We start from the raw sequence: 16,872 nt of genomic DNA on the forward strand, positions 1-16,872 counted from the left end.
GAATATAGAAACAATAGGTATTGGGCACCTTGAAAGGCTTGTACAGTGCTCTAGAACTTAGTATGTGAGGTGGAGAAGGACTGTGACTGAGGGAAGCATTATCTTTTTTTTTTTTTTTCTCGTTAAAACCTTTATATTCCTTCCAACTTTTCAACAAATGTTCCCGAAATCCCGCATTATGGGTCAAATAACTTGGGAATGTCCATTGCTTAAATTTACCTCCCGCCTCCCCAGGGTTCCAAGTCGCCCAAACTTCCGCATGATCGGATATTGCATACGGTCCTATTTGGGTATCCTGGATCTCTCCCATTAATGTGCGTGACATCAGTAGATAGTCTATCCTTGACTGTGTGTTATGTGCTCTAGACATATGTGTGTAATCTCTATCTTGTGGATGAAGAACTCTCCAGATGTCCAATAGGTCCAAAAGGGAACATAAGTTCGGTAGTCCCTTTGACATCCAGTGAGTTGGTGTCTGTGTGGCATTTGATTTGTCTATCTGCGGGTCCCATACTGTATTAAAGTCTCCTCCCAAAATTAATTGGGAAGAGTCTTCCACTATTAAATGCCCTAGTAGCTGTTGATAAAATTTGGTATCCATTTGGTTTGGTGCATAAACACTACCCAATAGTATTTGTCTCCTTGCCAATATTACCTTGCAAAAGATGTATCTTCCTTCTGGGTCTTTAATTACATCACAAATCTTGTCTACCACCCCCTTTCTTATTAGGACAACCACTCCACCTTTTCTCCCTTTTGCGGGTGAACCAATGCATTCTCCTACCCACCATTTTTTAAGTTTTTCATGCTCTATCTCATTCAGGTGCGTCTCTTGTAAAAGAGCAACATCCGCTCTGATTCTCTGTAGATATTTTAATATCTTAGAGCGCTTTACTGGTGATCCGATGCCTCCCACATTCCAGGTCACTATTTTAACCATCTTTCACGGGTTGTGGTGGCATCCGATCACCCACAAAAGCTCTTTATCTTCCGGGAACAACCACCCCAGCCTATGGTTCCCCCCTCTTATCATGTATTCCCCACACATTCTCTTATGCTGTATAGTACCATTTTTCTCTTCCTTATTCTTTATCTGACTTACATCTATTTGCTTCCCCCTGCTCCCTAACCCTCCCCAACTCCTCCCCCCCCTTAGCCTCCCATCCCTCCCTACTACTTCCCTTCCTCCCATGTTCCCTATTACCCCTCTGTGCTTCGTCCCTATTTGTGGGACTAGTCACGTTTACGCCCCTCTCTACATTCCATATAATTGACCTCTGTTCCAAAGTTTACTTCCCTCTTATTTATATGAGCCCTTATATTAATTCCCCTTTCCTCCCTCTCTCTCCTCATATTCAAGGGTACCTCTTCTCTTTGTCAGTGGTCTATCCTTTCTAAATAACTTTACTCAATATAACAGTTCCTTTACATTGTGGCAATGCCCTTTCCTATATTTTGGATTCTTGTATATTATATATAATAACTCCAACATTAACCTTTAACATTATAATTCCCTTAATCTAATGTCTTTTCATTGCCTACATATATTTCATCACCAATTCTTCCCTCCTTTCTGTCCCAAAGGAGTGATAGTGTCTTATATCTGTTAAGCATTATCCTCATTAGTGTTTAATTCCAGCTTGTCAGGTAGACCAACAGTTACTCCTCCACTATGCCTTCCATGCTACCTCCAAATCTCCTCTCTTGTTGGATAGTAATATTGTCTGTAGATGCCCGCCTTGGCTCCCACCTATCCAATCAGCAGTTGTAATCCGCAATCATTAAGACGGCTGATCAAGTTTCCTCTTCCAATCAGCAGTTGTAATCCAAGAAAACGTGACAACGGTTGCTCAAGTTGCCTCCTCAACCTATTATTCTTATTGTAGACCGATAAATTTCTCTTGCAGCGTATATTTATTGTCTAGGCCTCGGTCATAAATATTTTCCTAAGTTGTAACCTTTCATGGTTTACCCTGTTTCATGTCTTCAAGGACGCTTGACTCCTGTAGTCAGTTTCCTGAAAGTTCCAACTCACAGTTACCTGCCGCTTTATTCTCAATTTTGTAATCCAATGCACTCCAGTTGCCTGCGTTATTCCACAGATTCACCTTATCCGATCACTTGAATCATCATCTCCTTTTTTTGTTGTCTCATACTTATTGTTGGGCCTCTGAAACCAATTCACAATTTTTACCAAAAGAAAAAAAGAAAGGAGAGACAATGTAAAGAGTCAAAAAAAGAAAAAAAAACCACCGGAGTGAATCCTAATCTCTTTCATGAATGTCCATTGATATGCGTCCCTGAGCTTCTGTCTGAATCCAGAACTGGCCCGATATTCATTCGGATCTTATGTTTGTCATGACCCCAGAATCTAGCTTAATCAATCCAAACTCAGGTTATCACTTTGTACCATTAAGGTCATTTTATCCAAAGATTTTCAACTTCCTTAACTCAAATATTTTAACATTGTCAGTAATTTAAATCCAACATATTCAACTATATCTGCTCCATGTCCTTCCCAGTCGCAGCAGTATCCGTTAATCATTCATCTCCTGTACTCAGTATTTGTCTCACATATTGTTGTGCCTCAGGAACCGTCTCACAAATTTTAGTAGATGATGGAAGCATTATCTTTACAGGTGGTAACACTGCGGGAAGAGGAGCACAAGCAACAGATGGCCTTTGCAGAACTAGAGATGCAGCTAGAAGAAATGCAGCGTCTGGTGTACTGGCTGGAGGCAGCAGTGGAACGCCAGCGACTTGAAGTGGACCGTCAGCTGATGTTACAGCAGAAGGAACATGAAAGGAACCTACAGCTTTTGCTGCAACAATGTCAAGGTAACCGGAAGAGTGTTTTTTCCCTTCTGCCCTACCATATCCATTTTTTTCCCAGTTCTCTCTTTCTTTATATTAGGCTACGACGTTAGTGAAGGTATGGATAGAATCTTGACATCATATGCCATTTGTTTAAGGGGGCTGATACTCTGTGGGCTTGGTGTGGAGAAAGTTAACTCAATAACCAATTTGGTTAACTTTAACCAGGATATTCGAAAAGATAACCGGTTGAATGTATTTGGTTAAAGTTAACCTGATATGCTATTGGGTTAACTTTTATAACAGATGTTTCATCTAACCAATATTTACTAGTTAACTTAACAGAATAACACTAAATTATAGCGGAATTCAAAAAGGTACAGAGAAGGGTGATAAAAATGATAAAGGGGATGGGACAACTTCCCTATGAGGAAAGCCTTAAGAGGTTAGGACTCTTCAGCTTGGAGAAGAGACACTGAGGGAAGATATAATATATTGAGTGGAGTGGAACAGGTAGATGTGAATTGCTTGTTTACTCTTTTCAAAAATACAAGGACTGGGGAGCATGCAATGAAACTACCAATTTAAAACAAATTGGAGAAAATATTTCTTCATGCAATGTGTAATTAAACTCTGGAATTTGTTGCCAGAGAACGTGGTAAAAGCAGTTAGCTTAGCAGAGGTTAAAAAAGATTTGGACAATTTCCTAAAAGAAAAGTCCATAAGCCATTATTAAGATGGACCTGGGGAAAATCCACTGCTTATTTCTGGGATAAGCAGCATAAAATCTATTTTACTCTTTTGGGATCTTGCCAGGTACTTGTGACCTGGATTGGCCACTATTGGAAACAGGATACTGAGCTTGATGGACCTTCAGTCTGTCTCAGTATGGCAATGCTTATGTTCTTATCAAGTTAGCTTTAGCCCTTCCTCATACATCTCTGATGACTCCTCACTTTAATTCCAGAGATGTACAGTGGTTGAAATGTCAAATTCAAAAATGAAAATCTTAACCCCTGAAATTGACTGGACAAATCCTTTGAATATCAATACCAAGGTTTAGACTATTGATTAAGCAGGGGTGTTGGAGCCACAATATGCACCTTTAAAGGAGTAGTGGGATGATATTTTGAATGTTTGACAAAGCTGAGATTGTTTTCTTCATTTTTGTGGGAACGGCAAGGCAAAAGATGTGAAAGGCAATTCTATAAGTGGGTGTCTGCAGTTACAAGGGCCGTGCGTTCATAAGAGCACTACATGCTCTTCTATAAGACAGTGCATAAATGGAGGGGGGGGGGGGGGAATATGTGTGGGCGGGACATAGAGCATGGGCATGTCTCCAACTTATGTGTGCAACTTATAGAATACTATTAAGTTACACACAATGCTTTTAAAACAACCCCCTTCGGCTCCTAAATTTATCCCCTATTTTCATTCATTTTAAGAGCATATCCAGCTTATTTTCGAAAGAGATCACCGGCCATCTTCCAACACAAATCGGGAGATGGCCGGCCATCTCCTGAAGCCAGACAAATCGGTATAAGGGAAAGCCGATTTTGGCCGGCTCCAACTGCTTTCTGTCACAGAGCCAGCCAACGTTAAAGGGGGCGTTTCGGAAGGGTATGGAAGGCGGGACTGGGGCGTGGTTATGAGATGGCCAGCTTCAGCCGATAATGGAAAAAAGATGGCTGGCTCTGACGAGCATTTCGCCAGCTTCACTTAGTCCATTTATTTTTACGACCAAGCCTCAAAAAAGTGCCCCAATCAGTGGCGTTCCTAAGGTGGAGCGGTGTGTGCGGTCCGCCCTGGGTGCACGCCACTGTCCTTCGTTCGTTCCATGCTCCCTCTGCCCCGGAACAGGTTACTTCCTGTTCCAGGGCAGAGGGAGCATGGAACGAACGAAGGACAGGTGGGCGCGGCACCCTCCCCCCCCCCCCCCCAGCGGCGTGTACCCGGGGGGGGGGGTCCTTCGCGGGGGGGGGTCCTTTCGCCAGGGGGCGATCCGCCCCGGGTGTCAGCCCCCCTAGGAACACCACTGGCCCCAATTGACTAGATGACCACCGGAGGGAATCGGGGATCACCTCCCCTTACTCCCCCAGTGGTCACATTTTTTTGCCAGCCTCTATGCCAGCCTCAAATGTCATACCTAGCTCCCTGACAGCAGTATGCAGGTCCCTGGAGCAGTTTTTAGTGGGTGCAGTGCAGTTCAGGCAGGTGGACCCAGGCCCATCCCCCGCTCCCTGTTACACTTGTGGTGGTAAATGGGAGCCCTCTGAACCCCCCCGAAAACCCACTGTACCCACATGTAGGTGCCCCCCTTCACCCCTTAGGGTTATGGTAGTGGTGTAGAGTTGTGGGAAGTGGGTTTTGGGGGGAATTTGGGGGGCTCAGCACCCAAGGCAAGGGAGCTATGCACCTGGGACCAATTTTTGAAGTCCACTGCAGTGCCCCCTAGGGTGCCCGTTTGGTGTCCTGGCATGTGAGGGGGACCAGTGCACTACAAATGCTGGCTCCTCCCACGACCAAATGCCTTGGATTTGGCCGGCTTTGAGATCGCCGGCATTAATTTCCATTATCGCCGGAAACTGATGCCGGCCATCTCTAAAGCCAGCCCAAATGCTGACATTTGGCCGGCCATCTATTTGGCCGGCGCAGTTCAATTATGCCCATCCACATTTTTTGCTGAAAATGTACCTTAATGTAGGCTTGCCATTCATTTACCTAGATTTATGAGCCTATTGCTGAAAATCAGTGCTAAGCTCCTAACATTTTTCCCATCCTAAGTCTACCCTAATGCTACCCATTTTCCCATTATTTATTTGCAGCATTTGTTTCCTACATTTTCCCACCTGTTTGCAGGCTCAATGTGGCTTACATTATGCTGTATGGCGATCGCCATTCCGGAATGAGAAATACAGAGTATTATTGTATTTAAGTACAGAAAATATAGGATAAGTTATAAATTGTGGATCTACAGTTCATTTCAGGCATTAAAGATCAGGGTAGATGTAAAAACATTCAACAGTATTCATGTGAATAAGTAAACAAGTAAAAAGAGTTCAATGTTGACTTGAATTGGTAAGGTTTTGATGGCTGGTCATTATGAAGGATCTTTTAGGTACGTCTGTTTGAACAATTTAGTCTTTAGTAGTTTACAGAAGTCTGTCAGAACGTGCATAGTTTTTATGGCAGTCGGTAGTGCATTCCACAGTTGCATGCTGATGTAGGAGAAGCTAGAGGCATAAATTGATTTATATTTAAGTCCTTTGCAACTGGGGTAATGGAGGTTCAAGACAGTGCTTGATGATCTTTTTGTATTCCTTGCTGGTAAGTCTATGAGGTCTGACATGTATAACGGGGCCTCTCCGTGAATAATTTTATGCACCAGGGTGCATGTTTTGAATACAATTCGATCTTTTAACGGGAGCCAATGTAATTTTTCTCTGAGGGGTTTTGCGCTTTCGTATTTCGCTTTTCCAAATGTGAGTCTGGCTGCAGTATTTTGGGCAGTTTGAAGTTTCTTAATGATTTGTGCTTTGCATCCGGTGTATATGGAATTGCAGTAGTCTAAGTGACTCAGCACCATTGATTGCACCAGGTTTCAGAATATCACCCTTGGGAAGAAAGGTTTAACTCTTTTGAGTTTCCACATTGCATGGAACATTTTCTTTGTTACATTTTTCGCATGGCTTTCTAGTGTGAAATTTCTATCAATTGTGACTCCCAGGAGTTTCAAGTTATCTGAAATAGGGAGAGTATGGTTTAGGGTACTTATAGTGGTTCGTTTATTCTTGTTGTATTGCGATGTAAGGATAAGGCATTGTGTCTTTTCTGCATTAATCTTTAGTTGAAATGCATCCGCCCATGAGTTCATTATTTGGAAGCTATGATTTATTTTATTTGTGATTTCTTTTAGGTTCTTTTTAAATGGGATGTAAATCGTGACATCATCTGCATAAACGTATGGATTGAGGCCTTGATTGGATAGAGATCTGGCCAATGGGGTCATCATTAAGTTGAAAAGGGTTGGTGAGAGGGGCGAACCTTGAGGCACTCCGCATTCAGGTTTCCAAGGTGATGATGTAGCCAACTTTGATATCACTTGGTATGTTCTTGCGGTTAGGAAGCCATTAATCCATTTCAGTACGTTTCCTCCAATGCCGAAATATTCTAGGATATTCAATAGTATATTATGACTGACCATATCGAACGCGCTGGACATGTCGAATTGTAAGAGGAGGACATTATTGCCAGTTGCGATTATTTGTTTAAAGTTAGTTAAGAGAGTTATTAATACTGTTTCGGTGCTATGGTTAGCTCGAAATCCTGATTGAGATGTATGAAGTATTGAGAAGTTATTTAAGTAATCGGTAAGTTGTTTGGTAACTATGCTTTCCATTATCTTAACTACAAGAGGAATGGATGCTACCGGGCGGTAGTTAGATATATCATTTGATTTTTTTCTTTAGATCTTTAGGTAGTGGAGTAAGTAAAATATTACCTTTATCCATTGGGAAGAATCCATATTGGAGCATGAAATTTAAGTAGGAGGTGAGATCTGTTATAAAACGTTGAGGGGCAGACTTTATTAGATAACTGGGACCTGAGTCTAGTTTGCAGTGGGACTTCGCAAATCTATTGATCGCTTGGGTGACGGTTTCCTCCTCCAGTGGAACAAAGTTTGTCCAGATTCGGTCCGTTGGATATCCATCGGTGGTTGGGTCCAAACAATGAATATTTCATGGTCTGTGGTGTTGAGTGGTAAGGTGGATCGTAGTTTTATGATTTTCTCGTTGAAGTAAATAGCCAGATCATCTGCTGATGGGGAATCTGTGCTGGTTGTGGTAACTGGTGAAGTGTCAAGAAGTTTGTGCACAAGTTGGAATAATTTGTGTGTATCTTTATAATCTGGTCCTATTTTGGATTTGTAGAATGGCCTTTTGGTTTGTCTAATTGTATATTTATATTTTCTTTGCATTTGTTTCCATGCATTAAGTGTGCGTTCATCTTTCATTTTACTCCATGCTTGTTCGAGTCTCCTTACTTGAGTTTTTAGTTTTTTCAGATCTTCGTTAAACCATGGTATTGAGCTATGTCTTCATGAGGTTCGTGTTTGTAATGGTGCGATTGTGTCATAACAAACCAAGTAATCATACTCATACATATGCATTGGTATTAAATAAAAAAAAATGTGATAAACTCTGGAAACCATATTATATACCAACATACCTATCTAGTCCAAAAAAGAAAGGGGGGAGGGAGATGGGGTCAAGAAAGGAAATACGAAGTTTTAAAAAATTGACACTATTTTTCCAAGCGAAGTAAAAGGCAACACTGCATCATGCAATCATTAGCTAAATTTAGTGCAATAGGTCTTGGATCTAACTAGGAGCAACCAAACTTCTTTTACTTTTAACAAAAGCTGTTAGCTGAGCAGGCTTGGAAAGTGATATTTAGGAGTCTGATATTTCACTGTGCACTTGCATGCATATTTCAAAAAGAAGAAGACACGCAGTTGCAAAACAGCAAGCCACAAAGGTAAAAATTATCTTCTTCTCTTCTGTATCTCTCTGGTTATATCAGAAAATAGTCTAACAGTTCTGAAAATAAGTTCTCTTGATGGCTAAAAAAAACAGCCCCCAGTGCAAAGTCATGATTGTGGTAGCAGGCACTGTAGATTCCATATCATAATTCTTCAACAACGCTGAAACATCTAATGCATCCAGAAATTGTCCATCCTCTTTGTTGTTAGTGAGGAGTATCCTTCTTTAATATTGGCAAGTATAATTTAGCTATAGGGATTAATAACACTTAATACTTTAAGAACTTCTACCAAATATCTCATAAATATTTCTCGAGTAAAGATTACAGCAGAGTTTGGGAAAATAACCCTCAATTTAGAGTTTCTAGTTGTATTTTCAGAGCTCCCGCTTGCCTTCTCAAATCAGTTATGTCCTTAACAAAGACCTCATTCAGATCATGTGTGGATTGCATTTTTGCTTTAAGCTGCTCTAAAGTAGATTAGAGCCCAGTTACTTCCCCTTTGAAATGATTCAATTTGTTTTCAGGATCTTGAATTTTAGCTTTCAACACCTTAATCTGGGGGACTAAGACTTTGCACAAGTGCAGAGACTTTGGCCCTTACTACTACTTAGCATTTCTATAGCACTACTAGACATACGCAGCGCTATACACTTGAACATGAAGAGACAGTCCCTGCTCGACAGAGCTTACAATCTAATTAGGACAGACAAACAGGACAAATAAGAGATACTACTACTACTACTACTACTATTTAGCATTTCTATAGCGCTACAAGGCGTACGCAGTGCTGCACAAACGTAGAAGAAAGACAGTCCCTGCTTAAAGAGCTTACAATCTAATAGACAAAAAATAAATAAAGTAAGCAAATCAAATCAATTAATGTGAACGGGAAGGAAGAGAGGAGGGTAGGTGGAGGCGAGTGGTTACAAGTGGTTACGAGTCAAAAGCAATGTTAAAGAGGTGGGCTTTCAGTCTAGATTTAAAGGTGGCCAAGGATGGGGCAAGACGTGGGGGCTCAGGAAGTTTATTCCAGGCGTAGGGTGCAGCGAGACAGAAGGCGCGAAGTCTGGAGTTGGCAGTAGTGGAGAAGGGAACAGATAAGAAGGATTTATCCATGGAGTGGAGTGCACGGGAAGGGGTGTAGGGAAGGACGAGTGTGGAGAGATACTGGGGAGCAGCAGAGTGAGTACATTTATAGGTTAGTAGAAGAAGTTTGAACAGGATGTGAAAACGGATAGGGAGCCAGTGAAGGGTCTTGAGGAGAGGGGTAGTATGAGTAAAGTGACCCTGGCGGAAGACAAGACGGGCAGCAGAGTTTTGAACCGACTGGAGAGGGGAGAGGTGACTACATGGGAGGCCAGCAAGAAGCAGATTGCAGTAGTCTAAACGAGAGGTGACAAGGGTGTGGATGAGGGTTTTGGTAGAGTGCTCGGAAAGAAAGGGGCGGATTTTATGGATGTTGTAAAGAAAGAAACGACAGGTCTTGGCAATCTGCTGGATATGAGCAGAGAAGGAGAGAGAAGAGTCAAAGATGACCCCAAGGTTTCGAGCTGAGGAGACAGGGAGAATGAGAGAGCCATTAACAGAAATAGAAAACGGGGGGAGCGGGGAGGTGGGTTTGGGGGGGAAAATGAGAAGCTCGGTTTTGGTCATATTTAATTTCAGGTGGCGTTGACACATCCAGACAGCAATGTCAGACAAGCACGCTGAAACTTTGGTTTGGATGCAAGGTGAGATATCAGGGGTAGAAAGGTAGATAAGGAAATTACTAAGGTGGGGATGATGAAATGGTACTGAACAAGTGAATAAGGGTTAGGAGTTAAAAGCATCATCAAAAAGGTGGGCTTTTAGCCTAGACTTGAAGATGGCCAGATATGGAGCTTCACATACCGGCTCAGGAAGTCTATTCCAGGCATAGGGTGCAGCAAGATAAAAGGAACGGAGTCTGGAGTTAGCAGTGGAGGAGAAGGGTGCAGATAAGAGAGATTTACCCAGTGAACGGAGTTCCCGGGGAGGAGTGTAGGGAGAAATGAGAGTAGAGAGGTACTGAGGAGCTGCAGAGTGAATGCACTTATAAGTCAATAAGAGTAGTTTGAACTGTATGCGGAAATGGATAGGGAGCCAGTGAAGTGACTTGAGGAGAGGGATAATATGAGCATAGCAACACTGGCGGAATATAAGTCGTGCAGCAGAATTTTGAACAGATTGAAGAGGAGAGAGATGGCTAAGTGGGAGACCTGTGAGAAGCAAGTTGCAATAGTCTAAGCAAGAGGTGATAAGAGTGTGGATAAGGGTTCTGGTAGTGTGCTCAGAAAGGAAAGGGTGAATTTTGCTGATATCATAGAGAAAGAAACAACAGGTTTTAGCAGTCTGCTGAATATGTGCAGAGTAGGAGAGAGAGGAGTCGAAGATGACTCCAAGGTTACGAGCTGATGAGACAGGGAGGATGAGAATGTTATCCACAGAAATAGAGACTGGGGGAAGAGGAGAGGTTGGTTTAGGGGGAAAGATAATAAGCTCAGTCTTAGTCATGTTTAGTTTCAGATGGCAGTGAGACATCCAGGCAGCAATGTCAGACAGGCAGGCTGATACTTTGGCCTGGATTCCTGCTTTCTGGTGTGGAGAGGTAGATGTGGGAGTCATCAGCATAAAGATGATACTGAAAACCATGGGATGAGATCAGAGTACCAAGGGAAGAAGTATAGATGGAGAAAAGGAGAGGTCCCAGGACAGATACACCAACTGACAGTGGGATAGAAGTGGAGGAGGATCCACCAGAGTATACACTAAAAGTACGATGGGAGAGATAGGAAGAAAACCAGGAAAGAACAGAGCCCTGAAATCCAAGTGAGGACAGTGTATCAAGGAGTAGGCTGTGATCAACTGTGTCAAAAGCAGCAGATAGATCGAGAAGGATGAGGATAGAATAGAGACCTTTGGATCTGGCCAGGAACAGGTCATTGGAGAATTTAGCAAGCACTGTTCCAGTTGAATGAAGAGGGCAAAAGCCAGATTGAAGTGGATCAAGAGTAGCTTGAGATGAAAGAAAGTCAAGACAACGGCGGTGAACAGCAAGTTCAAGTATCTTGGATACAAAAGGGAGGAGGAAGATGGGGCAATAATTGGAAGGACAGGTAGGGTCCAATGAAGGTTTTTCAAGGAGTGGTGTGGTTACGGCATGTTTGAAGGGTTTCATCTTCAGTGATTTCAGAAAAAGAAGAAAAGGAGGCAGGGGTTGGAGGGTTGAGAGAATGGACTAAGGGAAGGAGAGGTGGAGGTGACTTGGTTGAGAATTCAAGTTTAATCTTGTGAACCTTACCATGAAAGTACTCAGCCAGAGTCTGGGGAGAAAGTGAAGGGGGAGTTGGAGGTGAAGGCACTTTGAGGAGAGACTCCAGTGTGGCAAAGAGACGTCGAGGGTTTGAGCAAAGAATTTGTCAACTGGATGTAATAGTCCTGTTTGGCAAGTAAAAGAGCAGACTGGAAGGAGGTCAGCAAGAATTTGAAAGGTATGAAGTCAGCATGGGATTTCAACTAAAGGCATTCAGCAGAGCGAGCACAAGAACATAGGTAGCAGATTCTAGAGGTCAGCCAAGGCTGGGGTTTGGTACGCCTTACAAAACGGGGAATGGGAGGAGTAGGAGTATCCAGAGCAGAGGAGAGAATAGTATTATAGGAAGAGACAGCCTCATTGACAGACTTGGATAACAAAGTGGTAGAGAAGAGATTTGAAACACTGGAAGACAGAGTAGAAGGGTCAAATAGCCTGAAGATTCCTAATGTATTGGTTAAGATTGGACGGGACTGGGGAGGAGGGTGTTTAAGTGTGAAAGTCATCAGATGATGGTCAGAGAAGGGAAGAGCTGAGGCACATAAACTGGAGAGTGTGCAGTTTGAGAAGAGGATAAGATCAAGACAGTGGCAATTCTGGTGAGTAGGGGTAGTGGAGCACAGTTGAAGATTGAAAGAGGATGTTAAAGCGAGAAACTGAGAAGTATAAGAGACAGAGGGATCATTAGCATGAATGTTAAAATCCCCAAGAATGAGGGAAGGAGATGAAAGTTCAAGAAAGAAGGAAAGCCAGGCGTCAAAGTCAGTGAAAAAGGAAGAAAGGGACTTATCAGGGGGTCGATAAATGATTGCTACTCAGAGAGGCAGAGGAGTGAATAGATGGATGGAGTGGACTTTGAAGGAAGAAAAGCAGTGAGACTGAGGTGTTGAAGAAGAGGTTAAAATCTACAAGAGGGTGAAAGTAGTAGCCCGACACCACCTCCGCAGCCAACCGGGCGAGGAGTACGGGAGAAAAGATAACCTCCATGGCATAGGGCCGTGACAGAAGCAGAGTCTTCAGGGCAAAGCCAAGTTTTAGTTAGGGCAAGCAGATGGAGAGTACAAGAGATAAAGAGGTCGTGGATGTAGGAAAGTTTGTTACAGACAGAGCGGGCATTCCACAGAGCACACGAGAAAGGCAGGGAAGAAGTGGGGGAGGAGAGGAACAGAAATTAGATTGGAGACATCACGGTGTGACCTGCATAAATAGGATGAGAGCTGATGTGAAGGACCAGGATTGAGATTGATGTCCCCAGCAGAGAGCAGGAAAAGGAGCAAGAGAGTACAGAGAAGAGTAGGAGAGGTATGACGACAGCGACAAAGGCAAGATGTACTCAGATAGAAAGGAGATGGCTGAATGGAAGGAAGGAAATGTTGAAGGTTGAGAGCTGAGAAATAGGAAGAGGACAAAAGAGATGGTGAGATGATGAAAGCAGAGGGTGGGTAATGTGTTCCTGCCTTGTACAGTGGTTTCAGATGGAGAAACAGATTAGGAAGGGACAATACCAAGAAGAGAAAGTGTACTGGAGCCAAAAGTAGTAACTGGGAGAAAATATAAATGTATAGAGAAAATACCCCGCACACCATCAGGCGTGCGGCACCTTGAGTGCTAGTGGATCGGAGTGGACCTGGGAATCACCCCAGAGAAGGCTGTGAGGATATGCAGATGAGCTGCAAGAGGCAGCCAGTGGGAGAGCTGGGCGCCTGTCAGCCAAGGAAAGGCTTACCAGGTGTTAGGCCAAAGCCATCATTCCTCCCCCTGAGGGTCACCTGATTGAGCATAAAATATTAGTATATTGATTTCATTAGATTCAAGTGTTAACATTCATTATGAGCAGATATGTTCTGAAAAATTGTAATCTTAAAATCAGATGAGTAGATTTTTTTTTTCATTTTTTTATAATTAGAAGGAAGGATGGAATGTATTGACCATGGTATTGGTGTCTGATAGTATATATGTGAAATTGGAAACTGCAATGCAAACGCTGGTCTCTGTATGGGCAGTATGTTTGTTTGTAAATAAATCAAAATCTTAAATGAGGGACACCGATGGGAGGAGAGTGAGAGAGAACCATAGATTTCATTAATTATTAGAAGGAGAAAAGTTGTCCAAAACATAGGACTTTGTTAGGAGAGAGGGAAGAAAATGGGGAAAAGCCAGAATGCATTGACCAGAGGAGGCACACTAGAATTGGCCAGAAGAGTTAAGGGAAACAAAGAAATTCATCAACTAGAGTAAGGAGGGAAAAAGAGGGCAAACACGTGACTACCACAAAACTCATTTTCTTGGGGAAGAAGATCAAAAGGAAAGCCACAGAATATACTGACCAGGGGAAAGAGAGAGCAATAGCATAGATACAGAACATGCTAACTAGAGTGGAAAGAGGAAGCAGGTGTCAGCAGTTTTTAAAAGAAGAAGATTTTGCTGCTATTGTCTTTTCTAGCACTTTCTGCCAGTTCTAATCTTCAGCTTCAGCTATTTCCTTCTCTGTAATTTTGGGACTAGATAGGCCAGCTTTTGGCTGAAGGACTGGTATTTTTTTTCATCCAGGTTTCAGTTGTATTATTCTTATTGCAGAGCAAATGAGTGAAGGGCTGACTGGGAGCAAGCAGCAGTATGAGGGCAGGATGCAGATGCTTGAGAAGGAACTTAGCTGGTACACGAGGGCGCATCAGGAGCTGACTCAGAGGCTGAGCATGCTGACCGGGTATCCACCACATCCTGCTGGAGGCCATAGCAAAGGTAAACCACTCAGAAGGATGCCTGGAAAATTTTAGGCAGTGTGCCACCCTCTCCTGGCAATCCTACAAAACTGTGCAGAGGCAAAACAGTGAGCTTCTTTTATGTATTATATGTATATTATTAAATATATTTAAGAAGGCTAGAGCACTGAAGAGGTTATCTGAACATCAGTCAGAACTGAGATGCTGACAATATTAGTCACATAAATGTTTTTTTCTTTGTGCGAGGTAACAATCTAGTGCAGGTGTTCTCAACCCAGTCCTTGGGACACACCAAGCCAATCTTGTTTTCAGGGTATCCACAATGAACATGCATGAGATAAACATGCATGCATGGCTTCCATTGTATGCAGTTATGCATATTTATTGTTGGTATCCTTAAAACCTGACTGGCTGGGTGTGTACCGAGGACTGGGTTGAAAACCCTTGATCTAGTAAGCGAAGGCTGTTATTTATTCCCAAGCACGTGTGAGGTTTGAAAATGCAAGACTTGTGGGAGTTTAAGAAGCAGTGTCTCTGTGACATGGTCAGAGATCAGACCTGAAAACTGGAGCTCATTCTCATTTTCAGTAAATCACCCAAAGCACTTCAGGTGGGGTGTACACACATATGTAAAGCATTAGACCAATGATGTTCATTTTCAGCCCTTGAGGACATAAACAGGTCAGGTTTTTAGGCTATCCCTAATGAATATGCATGAAATAGATTTGCATGCATAGTACCTTTATTGAATGCAGATCTATCTTATACGTATTCATAAGGGGCATATTGAATACCCAACTGTTTGTGTCCCTCGAGGACTGTCAGTGAACTGTTGGTTGTTGGTGGGGTGAGGATCATCGGAGGGTGTTGTTAGAATTTTTAGGATGCTATCCTGGGATGAGTTTATTCTTGTGATTGTGGATTAAGCAGCGGCGGCATGGTTTAATGCCTGTGATGTATGCCGTGGGTATGTAAGAGTTTGGAGGAGGGGGTTGTCCCTTCTGCTTGGAGGAAAGTTGTGGTGTGCCCAGTCCTTAAGGTGCTAGTGCAGGTGATTCTGTGATTCCCTATGGGAATATACGTGTATGCAGATGATATATTGTTGGTGACGTTTTGTACTTATGCTGCTTGAGATCTTACCCCATTTCAAGATTGTTTACTTGGTGTGTAAAAGAGAGTACCACAAAGAAGGGCAGAAGAGACCAAAAGGACCAGACTAAAAACCGATAGTAAGAGCACCAAAAATAATTTTATTAGGACCCTACACGGTCCGTGTTTCGACCAGAGAGGCCTTCCTCAGGGGTCTTCAAATTGACGTATACAAATGTAGCCTCCAAAGTTGCATAGAATAAAAACAACTGAGTGCAAAAACACTGGTGCAATCTAGAACAAAACCTAGACATGAAATGCCTGTAAAAAAAAAAAAAAGGTTTGACTTGTGACTTCATTTAAGCAGATTCTATATGCTAAGGAGATGTGTGATGTCTGCTTCTTTTTGACAGCTCAATCTTTTTTTTTTCCTTCTTCAGTGACTGAGAGGGATGGCAGAACTTTCTATACAGCTGACAGGCAGCCCCCTGTAGCTGGAAATTTGGAAGAAAGCACCAATGGCAAACCTCTGGAGCAGAGCTTAGCCACCATGGAGAAACACCCAAAGTCCTGGGAGGAAAGTCGGGACCTGGTGCATGCACCTTTGCCCCAAACATGGAGGCGCTATTCCTTTCCAAGCGACAACCCTCCAGGACTAGATGAATCGTGTCAGCAGGGATCAATGCCAGACAGGGGGATCCAGCCCAATGAAGTTGCCAGTACAAAGCCCCTCCTGTACCTGTCCCCAGCTCGAAGGGAGATTCACAGGGCTGGCCGGAATGCCAGCCCATTAGTTGCTAGCTCTGGGATGATAGACGTCAGGATAAATCCAGTCTAGGTGTGTTGCTCAGATTTTCTTGTATTCCACAGTGAAATCCCAGGTGCCTGCTGCCAGTATCTGGTTAAGGTTTGTTACCACAGTTTGGAGCCAGATATTATAGAAAGTCCAGTTTTCAGACCTCAGTGCTTTTAGATATGGGTGGGACTCTGAAAATGTAAGTTATATGATTTTCTTTTCTTATTCTTCCTTTTCCCCCATAATTGTTTCATTTCTGATTTCACAGAAAAGACCTGTGACCTTGCCTCCAAATAACAGCTTTAATATTCCTTTTTTGTTACTGTGGTACTACTACTACTACTACTTATCACTTCTATAGCGCTACAAGTCATACGCAGCGCTGTACACCATACATGAAAAGACAGTCCCTGCTCAAAGAGTTCACAATCTAAATAGGACAGGCAAACAGACAGAACAACTAAGAGGTAAGGGAATTAAAGAGGTGGGGATAAAAGGGTACAGGGCAAGTGAGTAGTGGTTAGGAGTCAAAAGCAGCGTTAAAGAGGTGGGCTTTTAGTCTGTATTTGAAAACG

General features: G+C 42.9%; 1 protein-coding gene across 1 annotated transcript in view; it reads left to right on the top strand.

Moving 5' to 3' along the window:
• The window catches only part of KIF7 (kinesin family member 7), a 138,247-nt gene extending 121,613 nt beyond the window's left edge, over nt 1-16,634 (top strand). The window contains exons 17-19 of the mRNA XM_030203433.1: nt 2,640-2,838; nt 14,267-14,431; nt 15,942-16,634. Coding sequence (XP_030059293.1) covers nt 2,640-2,838; nt 14,267-14,431; nt 15,942-16,339 — 762 coding nt within the window. The 3' untranslated portion in view covers nt 16,340-16,634. The remainder of the gene's footprint in view (nt 1-2,639; nt 2,839-14,266; nt 14,432-15,941) is intronic.
• The last annotated feature ends 238 nt before the right edge of the window (nt 16,635-16,872 follow it).

This window comes from Microcaecilia unicolor, chromosome 5, assembly GCF_901765095.1.
Source record: "Microcaecilia unicolor chromosome 5, aMicUni1.1, whole genome shotgun sequence".
Lineage (NCBI taxonomy): Eukaryota > Metazoa > Chordata > Amphibia > Gymnophiona > Siphonopidae > Microcaecilia > Microcaecilia unicolor.